Source organism: Porites lutea, chromosome 3 (genome assembly GCF_958299795.1).
Source record: "Porites lutea chromosome 3, jaPorLute2.1, whole genome shotgun sequence".
Classification (NCBI taxonomy): domain Eukaryota; kingdom Metazoa; phylum Cnidaria; class Anthozoa; order Scleractinia; family Poritidae; genus Porites; species Porites lutea.
The window spans coordinates 41,672,113-41,691,619 of record NC_133203.1 but is presented as its reverse complement, the minus strand read 5'-3'; the positions used below and the strand labels follow the sequence as shown (position 1 = coordinate 41,691,619).

General features: G+C 39.7%; 1 protein-coding gene across 1 annotated transcript; it reads right to left on the bottom strand.

Annotated features, from left to right (window-relative positions):
* Nucleotides 1–3,129: 3,129 nt before the first annotated feature.
* LOC140932326 (uncharacterized) lies at nucleotides 3,130–5,808 on the bottom strand. Its single transcript, XM_073381947.1, has 3 exons — nucleotides 4,982–5,808; nucleotides 4,003–4,789; nucleotides 3,130–3,786 (listed from the first exon to the last, which is right to left on the bottom strand). Exons 1-3 carry the CDS (start codon nucleotides 5,806–5,808, stop codon nucleotides 3,130–3,132), a joined length of 2,271 nt encoding a protein of 756 aa, XP_073238048.1.
* Nucleotides 5,809–19,507: the final 13,699 nt, after the last annotated feature.

The window sequence follows — 19,507 nt, the reverse complement described above, 5'->3', positions numbered from 1 at the left end:
CATGGTTAACTGGTCCGCCAGTTCTTCACTGATTTTGTCCATAGTGTTATAGGACCATTGATCTGGGGTACATTCACACGTATAGCTCACTTTGCTGTGTTCCCTGGAGGAGGTCTCTATTTTGATGAGAGAGGTCTTAAGTGTTTTTCTCTTCTTAAGGATGGCATTCTGGCCTTGATACAATGGGTAGACGACTTCAAACACTAAGTTGCGGTCCCCTTGTTTGCTAGGTGTCTGTCGCTTTAGATCTACCACATACAAATCCGTGTCTCCAATTTTGGTATAAGTGGCTTTAAACTTTGGATAATCTAGAGCCAATTCCATCCAGGAGAGTTTATCCTCGTTTTTAGCCTCACGTTCTCTCTGCTCACGTTCAGCTTGCATTTCCTCTAGATCTCTATCCCATTCACGCTGTTCTGCGGGAGTCCAATCGTCATACCCTCCTATCCACATGGTGATTTGTGATAAATGATAGATGGAATAGCACACCCCTTTTTCTTATACCTCACCTCAGGCTATAAATAGAATGGATTTGTGTCTATCATTATCAGTTGTATGTTCGATTGCCTAGAGGTAACATGTCTGTTATGGGTGGTTCTGTAACGTAGAAGCACTTTCTATCAAGACTGGTAATGAACCCACCGAAAAAACCATGCCTGCCAAGACCAGGTTGAAGGGTTATCGACAAAAACTGATGACGATCAATGCTAGAATCAAGTATCGAGAGCATACCCTCGAAGGGTTCAAAAAACATCTCAAGAATGGTACGTTTCCGCAAAGAATGAAATCTACAAAACCATACCCAAAAATGAGTACCCCGAAGCTCAAGCTATCGTCAATGCTGCCTGTGATCAAGTGCAAAGTGTCATTTTGGATCAAATGATTCAAGAAGAAGAGAAGAAACTCTCTCAAGATCAAGACAGTTACCAAACTATGAGGAAGCAACGGGAAGGTGATCGTCAGCAGCTCAAGGCCCCTAAAAAAACCAAGAAACCTACTGTGGCTCACCTACAGCAAGAGCTCGCAGACTTTCAGTCAAAATATACCAAACTTTGTAGTAAATTAGAAAACAGTGAGTGAATAAAACACAGTCAGTTTAAATGTATAAAAAATGTGTGATTTATTTACCTTATATAGCAAATGACGTACCTAGTGAAATTACAATGCTGTGAAAGTAAGCTTCCCTTGTTTATACTTGGCCTTCAACTTCAGAGAATATGTTTTACCTACAATCAAAGTCTCTTCTTCAGGGTAGACAACCACTACTTCCCATTCGCTCTCTGGATTTCTTGTTACTTGTGGGTGTAAATGTTCCACTACGTGCAGGCGCTGTACTAACGTAGTGTTTGTGCGAACTGCGAATCGCTGTAATCCCCCTCTCATCTTGCCCCTTGTATGTCTCTTACACTGTGTTTTCTAAAATATGCTTGAAATAGCCAATCACAGCCGCTGCTCTGGGATCCCCGTTTGTTACACAGTCTGAGCCCACGAAGGTGCGATTCCCGTTATATTTGTGTTCAACAAAGAAGTAGGATTCTATGTGTGTTTGACCAAAAAGGCAGACGTTATGTTCGCCGTGTTCAATGGGTCTGGATTCCACAAATTGCCACTCGTTCTTGAAGTTCTTCTCTTCACTTAAATGTTGCAAGTGAAGATACAAATTTACCTCTCGCTCTCTACAAATACGTCCATGCACACGACGCATGTGATCTTGTCTTGCATTTTGTCTTGTAAACGTGGCATTGCAATACCAGCAGTCAAAGCAAGGTTTTTCATCAGCATGAGCAGTCTTCATGTGTAGGGTCAAGCTTTGAGCAGATGTCAATACCTTATCACAAATTATACATGGGAAACGCAATGGGTTGTTCGAATGTTGCTGTCTTACATGTCGTAACATAACGTGTTTGTATCCAAACGTTAAGTAACACTCTGGGCATTTCACTCGATTTTCTGTTGTACCGCATCTCTTTTTACGTTGAAAGAAATGGCCTTTGCTAAAACTCTTCCTACAAGTAGGACAAGGTCTAGGATACGTTATCTTTTGCATCGTCGTTATTAGTACAAAGACGTAGTGAGTTGAAAAGGGAAAACTGCCTAGCACTTGTACTCAAAAGTGATCCCCAGAGATTTTCTGTATGCTTGGGTCATGTATTGTTTGTTACCATCACGTTCACTGGGCAGGTCTGGACAAGTCTTTCGTATTTACACCCAATGACGTCAACGGCTTTTGTTGTCATTGATTGAGCGAATGACGTCAATCTATTGTTGTGTCCGTTAATTACATGATGACGTCATTCGCTATCGTTCTCGTGGATCAGTATGATAACTAATTTAAATTCCATACACGGTGCTTGTAATTGTGTCATCAACCAGCTATAACTTAACCAATCAAAGAGGGCTAACATGGTGCGTGCTAAGTTACACGTCCAAGGAAAGAATGCAAAGATGGGAATATTTGTCAACACCCCAAGACATCTTGTTAAAGGCAGAGGTAACGGTTCGACTGCTTGCAATGAAACATAACACAGTGATTTCATAGGGTACCCATGACGTGTAATCCAACGTTGAAGTGCTCGTAATAAAGCATCGCTCATAGAAATCAACAAACGTTCATGCCAAGCAGGGACACGTAGTTGTTGAATACACAAATCCAATTGAATTTCCACCACCGAATCGTTATTAGCTACCACACGATCCGCTAATTCTGTTAACTCCACAGAAATCACTGGGTTGTAAAGGTCATAGCAATGAGAGCTAGTCAGACGTTTGTCTTGCCAGTATGAAAATGGTCCCAAATCTTGCATAGATACTGTCTGCATTGTGACTGCTGTTTAACACGTTCGCTAAAATCATTCTGCCTTTTTATGCCTGAAAAATGCTGAGTCAGCAACTCCATCTCACTAGGATCCAGACCCTCGCAATCTCTATTAGAGTGGGAGGGGAGGGGTTAAGGGAAGAGACTGTTTTTAGGGCAAGGGAGTGGGGCTAGGGCAATCTAGCTCTGTTTCAGAGGTAAGTAGTCAGGTAAGTAAATCACACAGAAATAATCCTTACGTTTATTGAATCAATAACCTAGCGTACAAATCTCTAGGCAAAAATGCTAACTTAAAAAGCCTTAGGAGGCCTAGTTCAAGTGTGTTGGCCTATCCAATCATAACCATAAGGTTTGCTGCTACAATCCTTTGTTTGAATCACCCGCTTTTCAAAGACAAGGCGATAATTCTTGACCTTGGGGGTTAGACAGATTTTCTTGGTGGTCCTATTGGTGTCCATATTCACGCTCACAGGTACCGCAATAGGTTGTGGTGCATTCCCAGGGTTTTTGATCGCAGCTAAAATGTGACTTTTCATGGAATCAAAATTCAACAGAGCCCTGCCCTGCTCATCCTGAGTAAAACCGCGTATTTTGCATTCTGTTTCACCATTTTGTAGCATGTAAGTGTAATTTTTTGGACCCCCTGTCGCAGACTCCTGTATGGGTACGCCAGCGGTTTCGTCTTTCATCTGACCCAAAAACGGGCCTGTCTCCACTTCAGGTAAACCGTTACGCCAAAGATAAATGATGCTGTCTGTATCAAAGTATAGGAGCTGCTCTTTCAGCAGCTCTAAATACTTGTACAACTCTAAGCGAGCCCATGACGTGGTGAAACTCGCGATAAAAATGTTGGTTTTATTGCTTGGAATGACCTCTTCTACAGCTTTACTGACATCAATTTCTACTACATCATCAGTGCAAATTCGTATGTCGTGAATGTTGTTACCAACATCTTCTATTATTGCATATAGCTATGAAGGACTTGTGACGGTAAAGGTTTGAGTCTTGTTGGGTTTCTCGCCGAATTTGCCCCAGAAGCTAAAAATACAAAGAGGGAAACAAATCAATGATTCTTTGAAGATCTTTGTCCTATCTTTTCATTCTAATTCTAATTTCCTGTTGAGCATAAGTTTCGCCACTTGTTTCCGTCCCCCGTTTTTGGTCACTTTTGCAGGCTCTAGCTAAACCCCTTCACGGTCATAGTAAGCATTGATGTACTCTGACTTTACTGCCTCTGTGGTACATTTCTTGGGCCAACCCGATGCTTCAGTTTTATTTTTGAGCAATTTATTTACATAGTCTGCAAACAAGCCCTCTTTGCGCTGATTTTCAGAAAAATGCCACACCTCGTGAATTTTTAGGATCTTGTAACCAAGGTCCATAGCTTTCTGCAACTCAGGTGTGCACCAAGTGCCCGTTATACAGCGTTCCTCCGCAGTGTGGGTGTAAACCGCTGTACGAGTCAACCATTGTTTTTCCAATTCTTCCTTTACACATTGTGTACATAGGGGGAACATGAGTTTGCCACCAATGTGGACAGGGAGTACTGGATGATACAAATGGGGTGGTGGGAGAATCTTGACCTTTGCTATGCCAAAGTAGCTGCCAATATCTTGATTTGTTGGATTGACCAAAATCTCGGGGTGACCCACTGGATATGTTTTTGTTTTGTTGACGTACGGGTAAAGCGAATTGATGTCTACATGGCGAATTTCTTCTCCTGCTGCTGCAACACAATGTAAATGCACTCCATTGGTTCTACCACCAAAGAAGCTATCTCTAGGGTTCAATGGCTCAGACAGCTGAAAGGTCTTCAAAAATTCCATGAGAGTGGGGTTTGTCTTCTTCTCAATCTCAAAATCATGCTCCCATTTCTCAATCACCGTATAGCCTGGTTGACGTAACTTCTGTGTCTTTTTACAGGTGGCTTTATAGATTTCCGAGATGGTACGATCTGGATAACAATTGTGTTTCCTGTAGCGATGGTTTGGGAAACATTTAACACACCCATGATAAAAGCAACCATGAAATTCATAGAACGTTTTGGTAGTTTCGTCATAGCCATCGACAAACAGAGCCTAGCCTCGTGTGATCACCTTTTGCTCTCCCCCGTTGCGGACATGGCGTAGTTTATTTCCCCCTAGTTTAAAATCTTCAGAACATAACCATTCTAGTGCTGCTGTACTTTGATTCACATTAGCACCACAACAGCCATTCAATGGTTCTATGGCAATGGTATCCTTGGGGATAAGATCTCTTCGCCAGAATAAATTGCATGCAGAAGCAATGGTGGCAATTTTTTCTATAGGATTAAACCCTGCTGCCTCTTTAAATTCTTGTATAAACTTTAGACAGGTAGCGTTCAAGACCATTACATCAGAATGGCAGTACTTGTTCAACTCCTCCCAGAGGACATATTCTTCATTTCTTGCCAATTCAGTCGCGTACCAAGTGTCAAACTCCTTTCGTTTCTTTTGCTTCATTGCTTGTGGCTGAAAATAGTGTCTTGCCGGCAGACGACCCCTGTAAGTTAAACTCTCTCTTGTATGGAACGCATGCGGAAAGAAACCTTTATGAAGCTCGACGAAATTGAATGTTTCAGGCAACTCGGCCAGTGGCATTGGGAGAAAACAAAGTGAATCTTTGAAGGTAATCATGGCGTCCAAATACCAGTAATGGAACTTCAGGGTTTTGGCGCCCGTCGGCAGCTTTTTTTTCACCTTAATACCCTGACGGTAAAGTTCCTCGATGATAAAGTTGCTATCAAAACCCTTGAGGTTGTGAAAAATTATAAATAAATCGTGCTGTTTGTCTGCTACTTCTGTTAGTTGATTCATGGCTTGGATGAAGTGTTCAATGCAGGTTTCGCCACTAAAGGCATGAGAAACATTGTAGGGATCTTCTTCAGTAGCATATCGAATCAAATCTGCTATGGATAACTGCTTTCCCTGCTCTGAAGGTTCTATCAAACATTCGATGTCAGCAAACACCATGAGAGGTGGTAGCTTCTTTTCCTCGTCATCATCATCGTGTTCCTCGTCGTCTGCCTCTTCAACACGTTGGATGTAACATTTGTGATTGTATAAATAAATCGTGCTGTTTGTCTGCCACTTCTGTTAGTTGATTCATGGCTTGGATGAAGTGTTCAATGCAGGTTTCGCCACTAAAGGCATGAGAAACATTGTAGGGATCTTCTTCAGTAGCATATCGAATCAAATCTGCTATGGATAACTGCTTTCCCTGCTCTGAAGGTTCTATCAAACATTCGATGTCAGCAAACACCATGAGAGGTGGTAGCTTCTTTTCCTCGTCATCATCATCGTGTTCCTCGTCGTCTGCCTCTTCAACACGTTGGATGTAACATTTGTGATTGTATATTTCAACAAATTTATGGCAGTGACGGCAAGTGTCGTGGTAGCATTTGTGTTGCTGCTTTGGATTCACCTTATAAACTTTACAGCATTTTAGACACTTTTTGAGTTTCTGACAAAGACCGACTCTTTTCTTGCCTTTTGGTTCTTTATGGGCTTTGAAACAATCTGGACCATAGAAATCACGCTGAGAGTCATTGCAGTGAATTGTACGTTTCTTGCCTGGGGAAAAATCTGAGCAGCCCCCTTTATTTTCCTGAGAACGTGTTCGTTGACAACTTGCGCAGTTACGGCCCATACAAGAATGGTGGGCTGCGTCGTCTACATCGTACCCTTTACAGCAATCAGGGCAAAAGTACGACCGATTCAAAAAAGCAATCATGCTTCTTAAACCATTGTAGTGATTCTCGTGTTTAAGCAAATAAATGACTTTGCTGTACTGATCCACTTTGCCTTGAAAAATACAGGCACAAGAGATGTAATCTACCACGATGATTTTGTAGCCTTGGGGTCCTAGAAACGCTTGAAATTTTTCTAGTTCCTCATAACCACACGGGCCTTCTGGTACACCCGCGTCTTGGTGAAGCTGCTTAGCTAGGCGTTCCTGAATAGGTCTACCTCTTCGTAGATTATCATATTGCTTGTCAGGATCGCCATCCACGTACTCTTTCATCGTTATGATTGCACGGTCACAACATAAGTCATCTGTGTTTTTGATCTTGATCATACAGTCTTTCTTTTTGTGCATCAAATCAAATGGTAATCTGTTTGGATTTTTAGAAGCTCTACCTTTGCCACCTTTGTCAGGGTAGGTGATAAATGTGGGAGTGGCATTGAACCCAATGGCTGGATACATATTTTGAGCGCTATTCATTTTTCTTGCCAGTGACTCGAACATAGCATGTACATAATCACCACGTTTCACAAACTCTTGGACTGGGATGCCATATTTTACGTGGGATAAATATCCCGAATTTACAGTGCCGTTGGAATGTTCCTTTGAGGTTAAAGTCAGATGAACTTTTGTTGAATCCTGCAGGTTTTCGTTTAGGATCGTGTTCCTTACCGCTTCAAACAGGGACTCTGACAAACCCTCTCCCAATGATTCCTCTTCTGTGGGTTTACGTAACTGATCAAACGTGACGGAAAATTGTTCTTTCTTGACTTGACTGACTTTCTAGAAACGTGAGATTGGCTTTGAAGAAAGGATTCTCAGACAGCTCTAAACGATTGGCCCTCTCTACCATAAAGTCGTCACTGCCATCATCCAACTGGTGAGACATGTCCATGTCGTCTTCTAATTTTCTTTTAACTGCCCGTGTTTCGTCTTTCATAGGTTTTAGGTCCTCCTTTACACTCTCGGGGTATTTTTTCATACTTCGAGTACTCACAGCGCCACCCTGCTGACTTTCATCACTGACTAGTGTTGGAACTTTGTCTGAATGCAATAACTCAAGGCGTAACAGTTCAGCCGACTCTTCTGCTTTTCGCTTTCCTGCTTCGGAATGGACCTTACGAACATGTTTCTTCAAATCGTCTTTTCTTGAATATGTCTTATGACAGTGTAGACATTGAACGCGGTGCTCTGAAGTCCCACAACGTTTCTTATGACGAAAGAAGTTTCCCCTGTTCTCTATTGTCCTTCCGCATGTAGGACAAGCTCGTGGATACGTTGCTTTGCACATGATCGATCTTTACACAAGAACACAATGATCTCAAATGATTTTTCATGGTTGATATCCATCTTTTATACCTGTTCTAGTCAAAATAATGACGTCATCATCTAAAAATAGAAACAATTTCTGCTGAATCAGCAAATCGGTGGGTGACGTCAGTGTGGTCTCTTGAACTTTAACCTGTTTCATTACCATATCCACTCAACAATGACTTCAAGCGAGGATAAGTTAGCACTGCCCTCGACTGATTTAGCCGTAAACACTGCCCTCGACTGATTTAGCCCTAAGCACTGCACTCGACTGATTTAGCCCTAAGCACTGCGCTCGACTGATTTAACCCTAAGCACTGCACTTGACTGATTTAACCCTAAGCACTGCACTCGACTGATTTAACCCTAAGCACTGCACTCGACTGATTTAACCCTAAGCACTGCACTCGACTTATTAGGGTAAGACAATTCGCCCAAAATTGGTTCGCCACCTTCTCCTCTGTAATAATCATTCCCTTCGCCGTCATAGTAACGGATATTGCGATTAGGGTGGCCGCTATGGTGTCCGCTGTTGACTTTCATTGTTCCAAAATTAGAAGCACGGCAAAAAAAGTGGCATTTTCCCACTGAGAAAACGCGCGGTGAATTAACGAAGAATGCGCAATTTACCCGCATTTTCTGAGACTCACCAAGCGGAAAATCCTTCGTTTTCCAAACGTTTTCACCCCGGTTAATTCGAGTATTCGTTCCATTATCCATCAGTTTTCCGATCCAGTGAACGCCGGTAAACATGCGTTTGCTGACGTTCACCGATCGGTTAACACTCGGTGAAAGTCTTGTATTCCGGCATTTACCCTGAGTTTTCAGACGGGAAAACCTCGAGTTCACCGCAGTTAACGAGTGAAATCCTGCCTTTTGCGGACGTTTTTCGGTGTTTTCCGAAACGGTGAATACCGCTGAATCCAGGAAAATCGCATGTATTCCAGCGTTTACCGATCGCTTACCGTTAGGAAAACTGCGCGTTATTCCGACTTTTGCAAGCAGTTTTCTTGCGTTTTCTTTCATTTTCCGTGACAGTGAATTCAAGTAAATTCAAGAAAACTCGCGTTTTCCAGCATTCACTGATAAGTTCAGGCATGGAAAACAGATTGTATTCCAGCGTTAGCGGTCGTTTTCTACTAGTTTTCTGGCGTTCTCAAGTACAGAAAATTCGTGTGAAGTTAGGAAAACGCAAAATTTTCCCGCGTTTCCCGTTATATCTCCTTTGGAAATTACTTTTGTTTTAACAATTTGCTTTTTCCTCCCGTGTTTTAAATGGTGTTGTAACGTTCAGTATTAATTTAATTCAGACAGGGAAAATATCTTGTATGTCATAGCTTTTCCGTAATTCCCACCCCGCGATTGAGGTCCTCTGGTTATTACTGTTTGTAAATGTGTGTAAAACTCAAGGTATAGTTATCGTATAGGGAGGAAAATGTTTCCTTCCCACTTACTTATATATAAAGAGTGCACAGATGAAAAGAACCAATATATGAACTGTAAATTCTGAACATTTATTTACATGGTATTGCATACATATCATACCCTTAGTGTTACAGTGCTCGTAGTCTAATTCTATAAATGAAATTGTCAGAAGATGTGGTCTTCAAAATTATAACCTAGCTTACACTAAACAAAAACATTGCTAACATTCTACATTGAGAACTCTCAGGCTGAACTCTATGCGAAGTGCAAAAACAAAAAAGAAAACACTCTAAAGTCCAACAAAATCTAGTTCTTGCATTAATACCTTATAATTAAGTGACAATAAAGTGTATTAAAGAACCTTTTAAAGCTATGTGTAACTGTAACTATACAGAAACAAGATGTTTGTGATTTGAACTCATGGTTCTGATGCACATCAATTTTGACATCAAACTGAATACTGGGTAACAAACATTATGCGGTTAATTCCTAAGATGCAAAAAATTATTATTTACATTTAAAGAATAGAAGCTGTTCACAATTCATTTTTTGGAAACAAATTTACTTAAGGAAATCAAAGATTGCAGATTGAGTAATATAACAATAATTAAAAACCATATTTCTTTTTGAAATAAATTATGCCTACATCAATAAGACTGAGCTGTTACATTTTACTCTTCAGTCTACTTTAAATAGTTACTTCAACTTAACCTTTAAAGGCTGCACTAACTTTTTGAGAAACGCTCCCTAATTACTTATTTACTAACTTATGGGGAATTGCAGACAGCCCATTTCAAATGTTCTGGGACAGTGCAACGTGTCTGTCCCTCTTTCGCTCGCAACACCTTGTCTTCGACTAACTGATTGTCTCCTTTGTTGGGAGGTCATTGCTGCCTTCGCTCTTCCATCCAAAAGTTTAAAAAAGTTGTTCACATTCTCTGTTCTCCAAGACAGAGGCCTGGTTCTCAAGGAATTATCTTCTGTGTCAGACTCTTCTGAAGACACAAGGCTTACATGAAGGGCTGAAAACAGGTCACCATCCCTTTCCTCCTCAGTGACGGCTTTCAGTCTTTTATCAGGCTTCTACATACAAAATAGAGAGAGAGAAAAAAAAACTCAGTAATTCAGCTAATTTTTTGCATAAAACATCACATGGCAACTCAAAAGCTACTTTTATACCAAGGCTGTACTCTAAGGAAAATTGAAGGGTGCCCAGTGCTCTAACTCTGTAAAATCTAGGGTGCCCGGCATATGATTTGCATGAAAAATTTGAGATTTTCTAGTCGCCCAAAAGCAAAAGTTGGGTGCCAGGGACCACCGGGCTCTGCTAGAGCACAGCCCTGTTATACTGATTATCTGAACCCCAACACTGTTGTAAAAAGTTAACACTGAGCGAGAGATAATGATGTTAGTTGTTGCTTTTAAAATTTAAGATGTAGTTGCATTCGGTTAGGACTCTGAAACAGCTTATGACTACTAGCACGGTTGTCATTAAGAGCCGGGGGCCAAAGATTTTCCCCGGCTACTAAGAGAGTGGCCCCCGGCTACTTTTATTGGAAAATAGAAGAAAAATAGAACCAAAAGAAATCCCTAGCCGTTTGATTCCCTACCCACTTGTTGTATTTACCCGGCAGATTGAAATCTCAGTGACAACCCTGTACTAGGGTAACAATCAGTTAATCTTTGGAAAATGAATTACATAGAAAGAAACACACATCACAAACGTGCAAATAGAAGCCGTATGATATTACAAACTTTACTCCCCTCTACTCCACTCCTAACAGCGAAGGATGTACAGTATACCTTCTTGGTCAATTAAAACAATTACCATTTGAATACTCAAAATTTTGATTCAAAAGTTTTTAATAACATGACAGATAACCTCACCCTCTTAATTCTTTGCCTTCTTTTCTGCTCCTGTTGGTACTGCTCATATGTCCCCTTCTCCTCCTGTCTTTTTCGCTTCTTGCTTGAGGCCAAGTTTTGTGAAATGGCATCTCACAAAAAAAGGACAATTAATCTGCATAATAATTTATTATGAGCATTACCATAAGTTTAATTTTTGGAACCTTTTGTACAGGAGTTTTCTCAAGTCTAAGATAATTGCTTTTCCTGATCGAATTATTACCTACCATGTCACCCATTTAAACCGGCAAAAATATCATTAAGTGTTCCTTTGCTATCTTGTTTTCTCCCCTGTACACATCACTAGACTAGCTAGTGAGGATATTTCAAGAAAATCATATTTCTTTGTTCCCTGCATGTATGATACAGTAAAACCTGTATAAGGGGAGAATAGGTGGAGCTCAATGATGCTTGTGTCCATCTAATAGAGATGGGTGTCTGTTGTTAAATTTGGGATCCTGCACTTTTTACAGGTTTCACTGCATTTTTTATGCCTTGACTTAGTACGCTGTCTTAAGGTTTCATCTCCATTATTAAGACATTCCTGGTTTATCACTAAGGACTGTTATTCGCAGCTCGCAGGGCCATTTCTACTCAATTGCGATTATACTTAATAAAAAGTTAACGATAAAGAATTTTTACTCGTCACATTTGTCTTGTTTTAAAAAAAACTTTGTACAAGGGCAAACATAATATAGCATATTTGAAACACATTTGTCCTACATTTCTTCGAGACAAGTGTAATAACATATTTGTCTCACATTTGCGACATTTGTTGGGTGGACAAATCTGACATCAGATTTGTCTTAGATTTGAATTTGAGGCAAATATCATCAAATCCATTTTCCATCCAGTAAAATTAAAACAACCTGTATAAGCTGGCAAAAAAATTGTCCTTTCTGTTCACCGGGTCTACATCAACGTCCCAATTTGGCTATAAATTATTAACAAGTCCGCTTTCTGAATGCTGCATTCTGTAATAATGTTAGACTGGCATTTTGATGATCACAACGGTCTCTCGTAATGGTACGTTACAGAAGTGACCAGAAGTCGGCATACGGGTTGCAGAAAACGGCTCGGTAGATCGAGGTGGTTCGATCTCGGTTCACGCTGGAACCTGATCGATGATAATGGTAAAGAATTGTAAACTGGAGACTGCGAGACCCCGGTTTTAAAATTCGAGGCCGTGATTTAAAAACTCCGAAACGCACGGAGTCACCCGAAAACGAGACTTCGAGACCGGCATCACAAACGCTTCTAAGATCTTCGAAATCGGGCCAAACTTTTCCCGAGACCCACGTTTTCTGTGTCCCTGATGACGTTTTCCTCGCGTTAACCGTTAACAGGTACGGTTAGAAAACACCGCATTCACCTACTAAGGAAAACGAGGAGCTAACGTAGCATTATCACTGGAAGGATAATGGCAAATGAACGTCATATTTTCCTTATGTTTTGCTGTCAAATGAAAACCCGCGAAAAACTCTACGTTTGGCCACCGCGGAAAACAACAGAAAACGCTTAGAAAACAACATGTTCGTCGATGTTTTTCTAGAGGTGGAAAACTGTAGGTTAATGAAATGTTTTCCTTGCGTTAACTGTTAACAAATACAGTAGGAAAATGCCGCACAAACTGCGCGTTCACCTGGTCTGGAAAATACATGTAAACGCCTTGTAAAATACGGTGTTTGCCTGAGATTTTCAAGTGCAGGAAAACGCCAAGTTAACTCCCAATTTTCCTTGGATTCACACAAGGAAAATTAGTAATTTTCGGGATGTTTTCAGGAGTGGGAAAACAGATGGTGAATGCCGAATTTTCTAGGATTTACCGTTTTGTAAAATTATTGGTAAATGAGGGTTTTCTTGCCGTGAAGGGTTTGTATGGCGACTAACCTCATTTGCATAACAATGTGCCGTAAAAAGACTACTAATACTGCTCCACTTACAATTTGGAAATTGAGCAGAATCTTTAATGAATTGAACTTGCCGACCAAGTTTTACACCATGGCCAACAACGTTGTCCATGACATGCAAAACGTCTCTTCGCCTCAACGACAGTGATTCCATAGGTATCAGCTTCATTTTTTTCTTCATGATTGCAAGCTCCCTTAGGGACTAACAAAGAAACCTTCCAGCTGAATAATTTGAAAGGTGAATAGCAAGCTCTCTGTTTATTGTTAACAACCCACCAGCAGATGAATCCCACTCACCACCAAGAAAAGTAACATGCAACACTGGATCACTGGTCTCAGAATAGCAAGCCTACAAAAACAATAACAGTAAAAGTGAATAGTTAGGAGATACAACACCAAAAGACATAGCAGGTTTGGTAACTGTCAGCTGTTAGTACATACATAATTTGTAAACTAAGTTGATAGAGGTAGAATAGCCAATTTTTCTAATCACTCTGATTCCGCACTAAAGTAACACATACTAAAGTGTCTTTAGAAACAAACCCCTTCTATCAAATAGGAATTAATCAGGCATATCAACAAAACTCTCAAATTGTATTATTAATCAATGTCCACTCAATGTTCATTCCATTCCTGATTTTCAGCACTGCACCTATGCACCAAAAGGGCATGATCACACCATTGCATGTAGTTTTCTGTTTTCTTGGTAAAAGTAGTGTTTACACAGCATCTGGCAACTTTTAACGTTTCTTTCTGGGACATATTACCAAATAATCATAAAGTTCTCTTCAAAAGCCATGAAATGACACTATATATAGTGTAATAGGAATAAAATATAGCTTTTTGTAAAAAAAAAAAAAATAATAAGAAAAAGGAATGAACCTTTGGATTGTCCAGCCTGCATTCTGCTTTCATTGTCTCAGGTTGACTGGAGGAGGCAGCCATGGCTGATGAAAGGGAATAATAAGAAATTAAAATGACTGTCCTAGTAGTAACAATTAGTCCTAATACTTGATGTATGTGTGATTTTTCATCACAAAGTCAACCAATTTTTTTTAATTCTGAACATTCAATTTTTAGCAGAATCTGGTTATCATTGATTTCACAGTACAATCACACCACCGGCCACACATTATAAGATATGTGGCTGCCTGCTGACAGTGCCGTAATTATGCAGAGGTCCCTTTATCTTTTAATAATAAATTAATATATAGATTTAGCCAGGGCTAAAAGCGAAGCTCCCATTAATAAATTTATATTTTAAATCAAACAATAAATTTGTAATCCACAAATCAGTTAACTTAAGGGCACATTCATGTGACTTTTGAGGGAAAGGATAAGTTATTTTAGAGTGAAACATCTTACATCGAGTTGATAACCTAAATATACATGTATGTACACTCAAAAAATAGCAAACATCTTCTATCACATTCAAGAGCCATAATGGCTCTTGATCACCGTAGATTAGGCCTCGAAAACAAATTCTTGGAAAACAAATCAGGCCGCATTTTTTTGCGTTCGACAGGTTTACTTTACAAATTCTTGTCAACAAATCTGAGGGTGTGTAAACCAACCTTTTACACTTTTTATACATCACATCTGAGGTGAAACATTACTTTTTATCATACAGACCTCGGACAGAGTACGGCATTTCACAATTTTTCAATGTTCAGGACGATCAATCGTGGGCTTTTAGCGAAACCGTTCAAAAAATTTCCAAAATCACCCATACGGCCAGCCGGTTCTCATTTTTTGTGCGAGCTGTCAGTGTGGTCGAGTGTTTGAATGAACTTTAATGGAGATACGCTTCTTAAGCAATAGACCACACTTTCTATGGGTTTACCGGCGTTATTTCGGCTCGTGATTTACAAGCTCTTCGAGTGTTCTCCCAACATCCCAAGTGGGTTATCGCGCCGGTAAACCCATAGAAAGTGTGGTCTATTGCTTTTATAAAATAACTTTTAGTAGAACAGAGTCTTAAAGGTAAAAAATGTGGTTTTAGTACCGTGATCAAGTCATGTCTTCTCTTTAAAGTCACCATAAGCCACTCATGACTCACGATTTAATAGCGCCGAACTTTCGCAAAAGTTAGTTCAGTCAAACAACAAACAGCAGAACTTCAAAACACGAGTTTTTGCACTCGTTACATGATAACTTATGAAAGCTGTTTTACAGGGCAACTCAACACATATTCATGCGAAGGTACCATGAAAGAATACGTTCATGGTTTGTTTACCACAGAAGTAGAAAATTGCACATCAAACTGTACGCTGCTGTATTTTGTTAAGTCGATCCGTAAAAATTTCGTGCTTGCAGCCTGAGCTAGCAGCTGTTGTAATGGAGGACTTCATTCAATTTTTACAAGCTGCAGTGGTTTAAGATCTGTTTTCTTGACTTTATTATGATCAAGAAATGCTGCGGTAACGACGTGTGGCTGCATATGCGGAGTTGTCGCATGTAACTTTATGTACGTACAGCGACCGATGGTCAGTGGTAGCTCTAAATCTGGAGAAAGGTTTCTTTGCCGTAGCCACATATTAGCGTTAATATTTGTCGATTTGTGAAGTCAGGTGGTTTGAAGTAGGTTACGGCATCGATATTACCGAATAATTTGTGCAAATGTTGGAAAAAGACCAGCGCGAAACTCTGGCATCTTTCATCATCGTTTACAGCTTGTTTACAATCTGCAGCGGCCGATTTTGTACCATAACTTGATCAGATATCTCTTTTTGGAACAATTTCTTTCATTTAGGAATTTAACTTTGACATAAAATAAATCAAGAATGCTAAAACTATCCGTTTTGTTGCTGGTTGGCACATGGATAAGTACGTTTTCCTAGAGACTTTCTACACCAGAAATTCACACATTTTTTGTCTTTCTCAGCGATTTGGCATCGTCGTGAAATGTAACCTGCTTTCCAGCTTTGTACTTTATAGCTTTTAAAGCTATGGCAGTAGTGAATTGCTTGTGACGCTCTGTAATAAAATGTGGAAACCAACGCTTTTTAATATTAAGAAGGGCTGGGTAAGTAACTTGTTCTGTTTTTTAGCCTTTCTAAAATCGTTGTTTGCAGATCAATAGCCCGTTTTGTTTATGGATTGTGTTAAGGATGCCTTTTTCTATGGGTTTACCGGTATAATAAACCATAGATTTTTGACCAATCAGATCGCGCGTACTATCTCAGTTATTTTATAAAACATAATAACGAATTTATTATCATTATTTTGTGTTATTTAATTGTTCCAGTTATAACGATGTGTAAAGCGTTTGATACGCGCGACATTTCTAAGTACTCCTGCAAGCGATGTTCATGAACGATGAAAACAAACACCACGGACAAGCGATTAAAATTGCAAGAGAGACTACTAACAATCAATAAAAGAAATATTATTCGGTAAAACATTTACAGAGACAACAATTTTCAATCACGAAGACAAGTATTAAGCTTAAAGCTTAAGCTTTATAAGTTTATTTAGTTTTACTTTCAGCCGGCCTCCCGGTGTTTGTTTTTTTTTTTTTTCAAAGATGAACTCCTCGAAGCAAGAAAATCACTCAAAGTTTTCTTTCTACAGCCAAATTTATAACTAAATATTCTTCGGAGCGTGAGAAAATATATCTGAAGGCCTTTTAAAGTTCTGTAAGCCTATATCAAACCTGATACTAGATCAGATCATTGACTCAAATCTTAACAAACGTGCAAAAACGTGCCGCATAAACTGTGCTCGACTTCATGAAATTAGATATAACAAAAACAAAACATCAAATACAATCATTACTCAGGCTTACCATTCGAGATTCAGTTCCTGAAAGATATCAAGGAAGGCCATAGTTGCTTGAGACTTTTAGCGGGACTCCCGCGTGCGCGAAGCGCGCGTGGGACAGAGCCCCATACTCATGGAATATGGTCAACCTCTTTTCGTTTGGTTGTCACGTGATTGACCGAGCGTACGTACGTACGCGTCTACAGATTGTACGGGTGGGGTAGGGGAGACTATCAAAAGGAAGGGAGGGGTGTCTCAGGCGTGTCTGGGCAAGTCCACATCTTTAATATAGGATTTTAGGACATTTACAATATGGTCAACTGACAGCTGTCAAAACAGGATAGCCACTGACCAGTATCCCATGACCATATCGCGGGCTCATGTGTCAACTCATCGAGGTGACGTGATTTATTTGGAAGCTGTCCGCTGACCAGTTAATTGTTTTACTAGATCGCGAACAATATTCAATCTCATACTTTTACTAGTTAAACTGATAATGCACACATATTGGACATTAATGTTTTGATCAATTGACAGCTGTCAAAACAGGGTACCCGCTGACCAGTATCACTTGACCGTATCGCAGGCTCAGGTGTCGACCCATCGAGGTCAAGTATTTTTTTGAAGTTATCCGCTGACAAGTTACTAGTTTTCAAGTGATCGCAGGCTCAAGTTCAAGTTTTTTCTAAATTCATAAGAAATATGTTGTGTTTATGTGCTACACAGTTAAAATTTTGATTGCAAACTGACCTCGGACGCGAAAATTCAGCCAGCTGTTACAGGCAGGGAAGACAGTTGCTTTTGACTTTTCTCACCATGGTCACGCGTTGGTCACGCTCTACGTCCAATTTTTATGCTCTGATTGGTCAAAATTTGACAGGTGAGTTCATGCGGAAAATTTATGCAGCATCTTGAATCTTGTTTACTTTGACAGCTGAAGCTGACAGAGTTTTGTGTCAACTTGTGATGTTTTTAAGTGTCTTTTTCCACTGGATGTGCAAAATGCAATTCAGCTGCTATCAGGAGTCCTCTGTTATCCATGGCTAGTTTGTTTATTGGGTTTTTGGTTGAGGAATACGTCGCTTGTCAAAGTCGGAAATCCGATTTCGGATGGCATTGTTTTCGTTTTCACCTTGCTTGATGCGTAAGAGGATTGCAAAGCCTGAAGCGATACTGGCTTTTCTTGATACCTTTCAGGAGCTGCATCTCGAATGGTAAGCCAAAGAAATTATTGTATTTGATGTTTCTTTTTTTGGATCTAATTTAATGAAGTTGAGCGGAGTTTATGCGGTCATTTAGTTTATGCACGTTTGTAAGATTTGAGACAATGATCTGACCGAGTATCAGGTTTGATATAAGCTTACAGAACTTTAAAAAGCCTTTAGACAGTTGCTCACCGCAAATAGAAAGAAAACGTTCCAAAGAATATTTACTTATAATTCTGGCCGGAAAAGAAAGCTTTGAGCGATTTTCTTGCCTCGAGTTTGTCTTTGAAAAAAGCAAACACCGGGAAGCCGGCTTAAAGCATAAACTTAAGCTTGAAGCTTGAAGACTCAGGATTTTTAGGGATACTTTAACACTTGTCTTACTGAATGAAAATTTTTGTTTCTGTATATGTTTCACTGAATTATATTTCTTTTATTGATTGTTAGTAGTCCCTCTTGTAATTTTAATCGCTGTGCCGATTGTTTTCAGTCGTTCACTGAACATCGCTTGCAAGAGTACTCAAATCAAAATGCCGCGCGTTAATAAACCATTAAATAAAAAATAAACAGAATAAATTCTTTATAATGTTGGAGCGTACCTCTGTTAATGTTCATTCAAACACTCGCCACAGCTTGCACTACAAAAGTGAGAACCGGATAGCCGTATAGGTGATTTTGGAATTTTTTTTAACAGTTTATGAATATTAAATGAGTGCAATTTGTATTGTGAAATACTGCTTTCTGTCCGAGGTCTGCCGGTATGATAAAAACAGTGCCTCATACTACTGTTTCACCTCAGATGTGATGTATAAATGGTATAAAAGGTTGGTTTACACGCAAGATTTTGCAAAGTAAACTTGTCGAACCCAAAAAAGTTGGCCTGATTTTTTTTCCCACTAATTAATCTACGGTGAGCAAGAGCTATTATGGCTATTAAATGTGATCGAAGATGATTACCAGTTTTTGGGTGTACATATGAGGCTATCAACTCGATGTAAGATTTGGTTCACTCTTGGGCTGTTTGCAAATTATTTTTCTCTAAAATCAGGTAGCCTTTCCCTCAAAAGTCACATAAATGTGCTCTAAAGTTAACTGAATTGTGGAGTTCGAATACAAGTTTATTGTTTAATTTAAATTATAAATTTATTAATGGGAGCCTCGCTTTTAGCCCTGGCTAAATCTATATATTAAACCCTCTTACGCATTGAGCAAGGTGAAAGACGAAAACGATGCCATCCGAAATCGGATTACCCAATTTTGACAAGCGACGCATTTCTCAACTAAAAACCCAATTAACAAACCAGCCATGGATAACAGAAGGCTCTTGATAGCAGCTGTATTTCATTTTGTACATTCAGTGGAAAAAGACAGTCAAAAACATCACGAGTTGACACAAAACTCTGTCAGCT

Excerpts from the sequence above, each read along its gene's own strand:
- LOC140932326 (XM_073381947.1), bottom strand. The coding sequence starts at position 5,808 with ATGGTGTTTGCTGACATCGAATGTTTGATAGAACCTTCAGAGCAGGGA. Across the intron at positions 4,790-4,981 it reads AGTACAGCAGCACTAGAATG|GAAACACAATTGTTATCCAG; the intron begins GTTATGTTCTGA and ends CCATCGCTACAG. Across the intron at positions 3,787-4,002 it reads CTTACTATGACCGTGAAGGG|CTATATGCAATAATAGAAGA; the intron begins GTTTAGCTAGAG and ends AGTCCTTCATAG.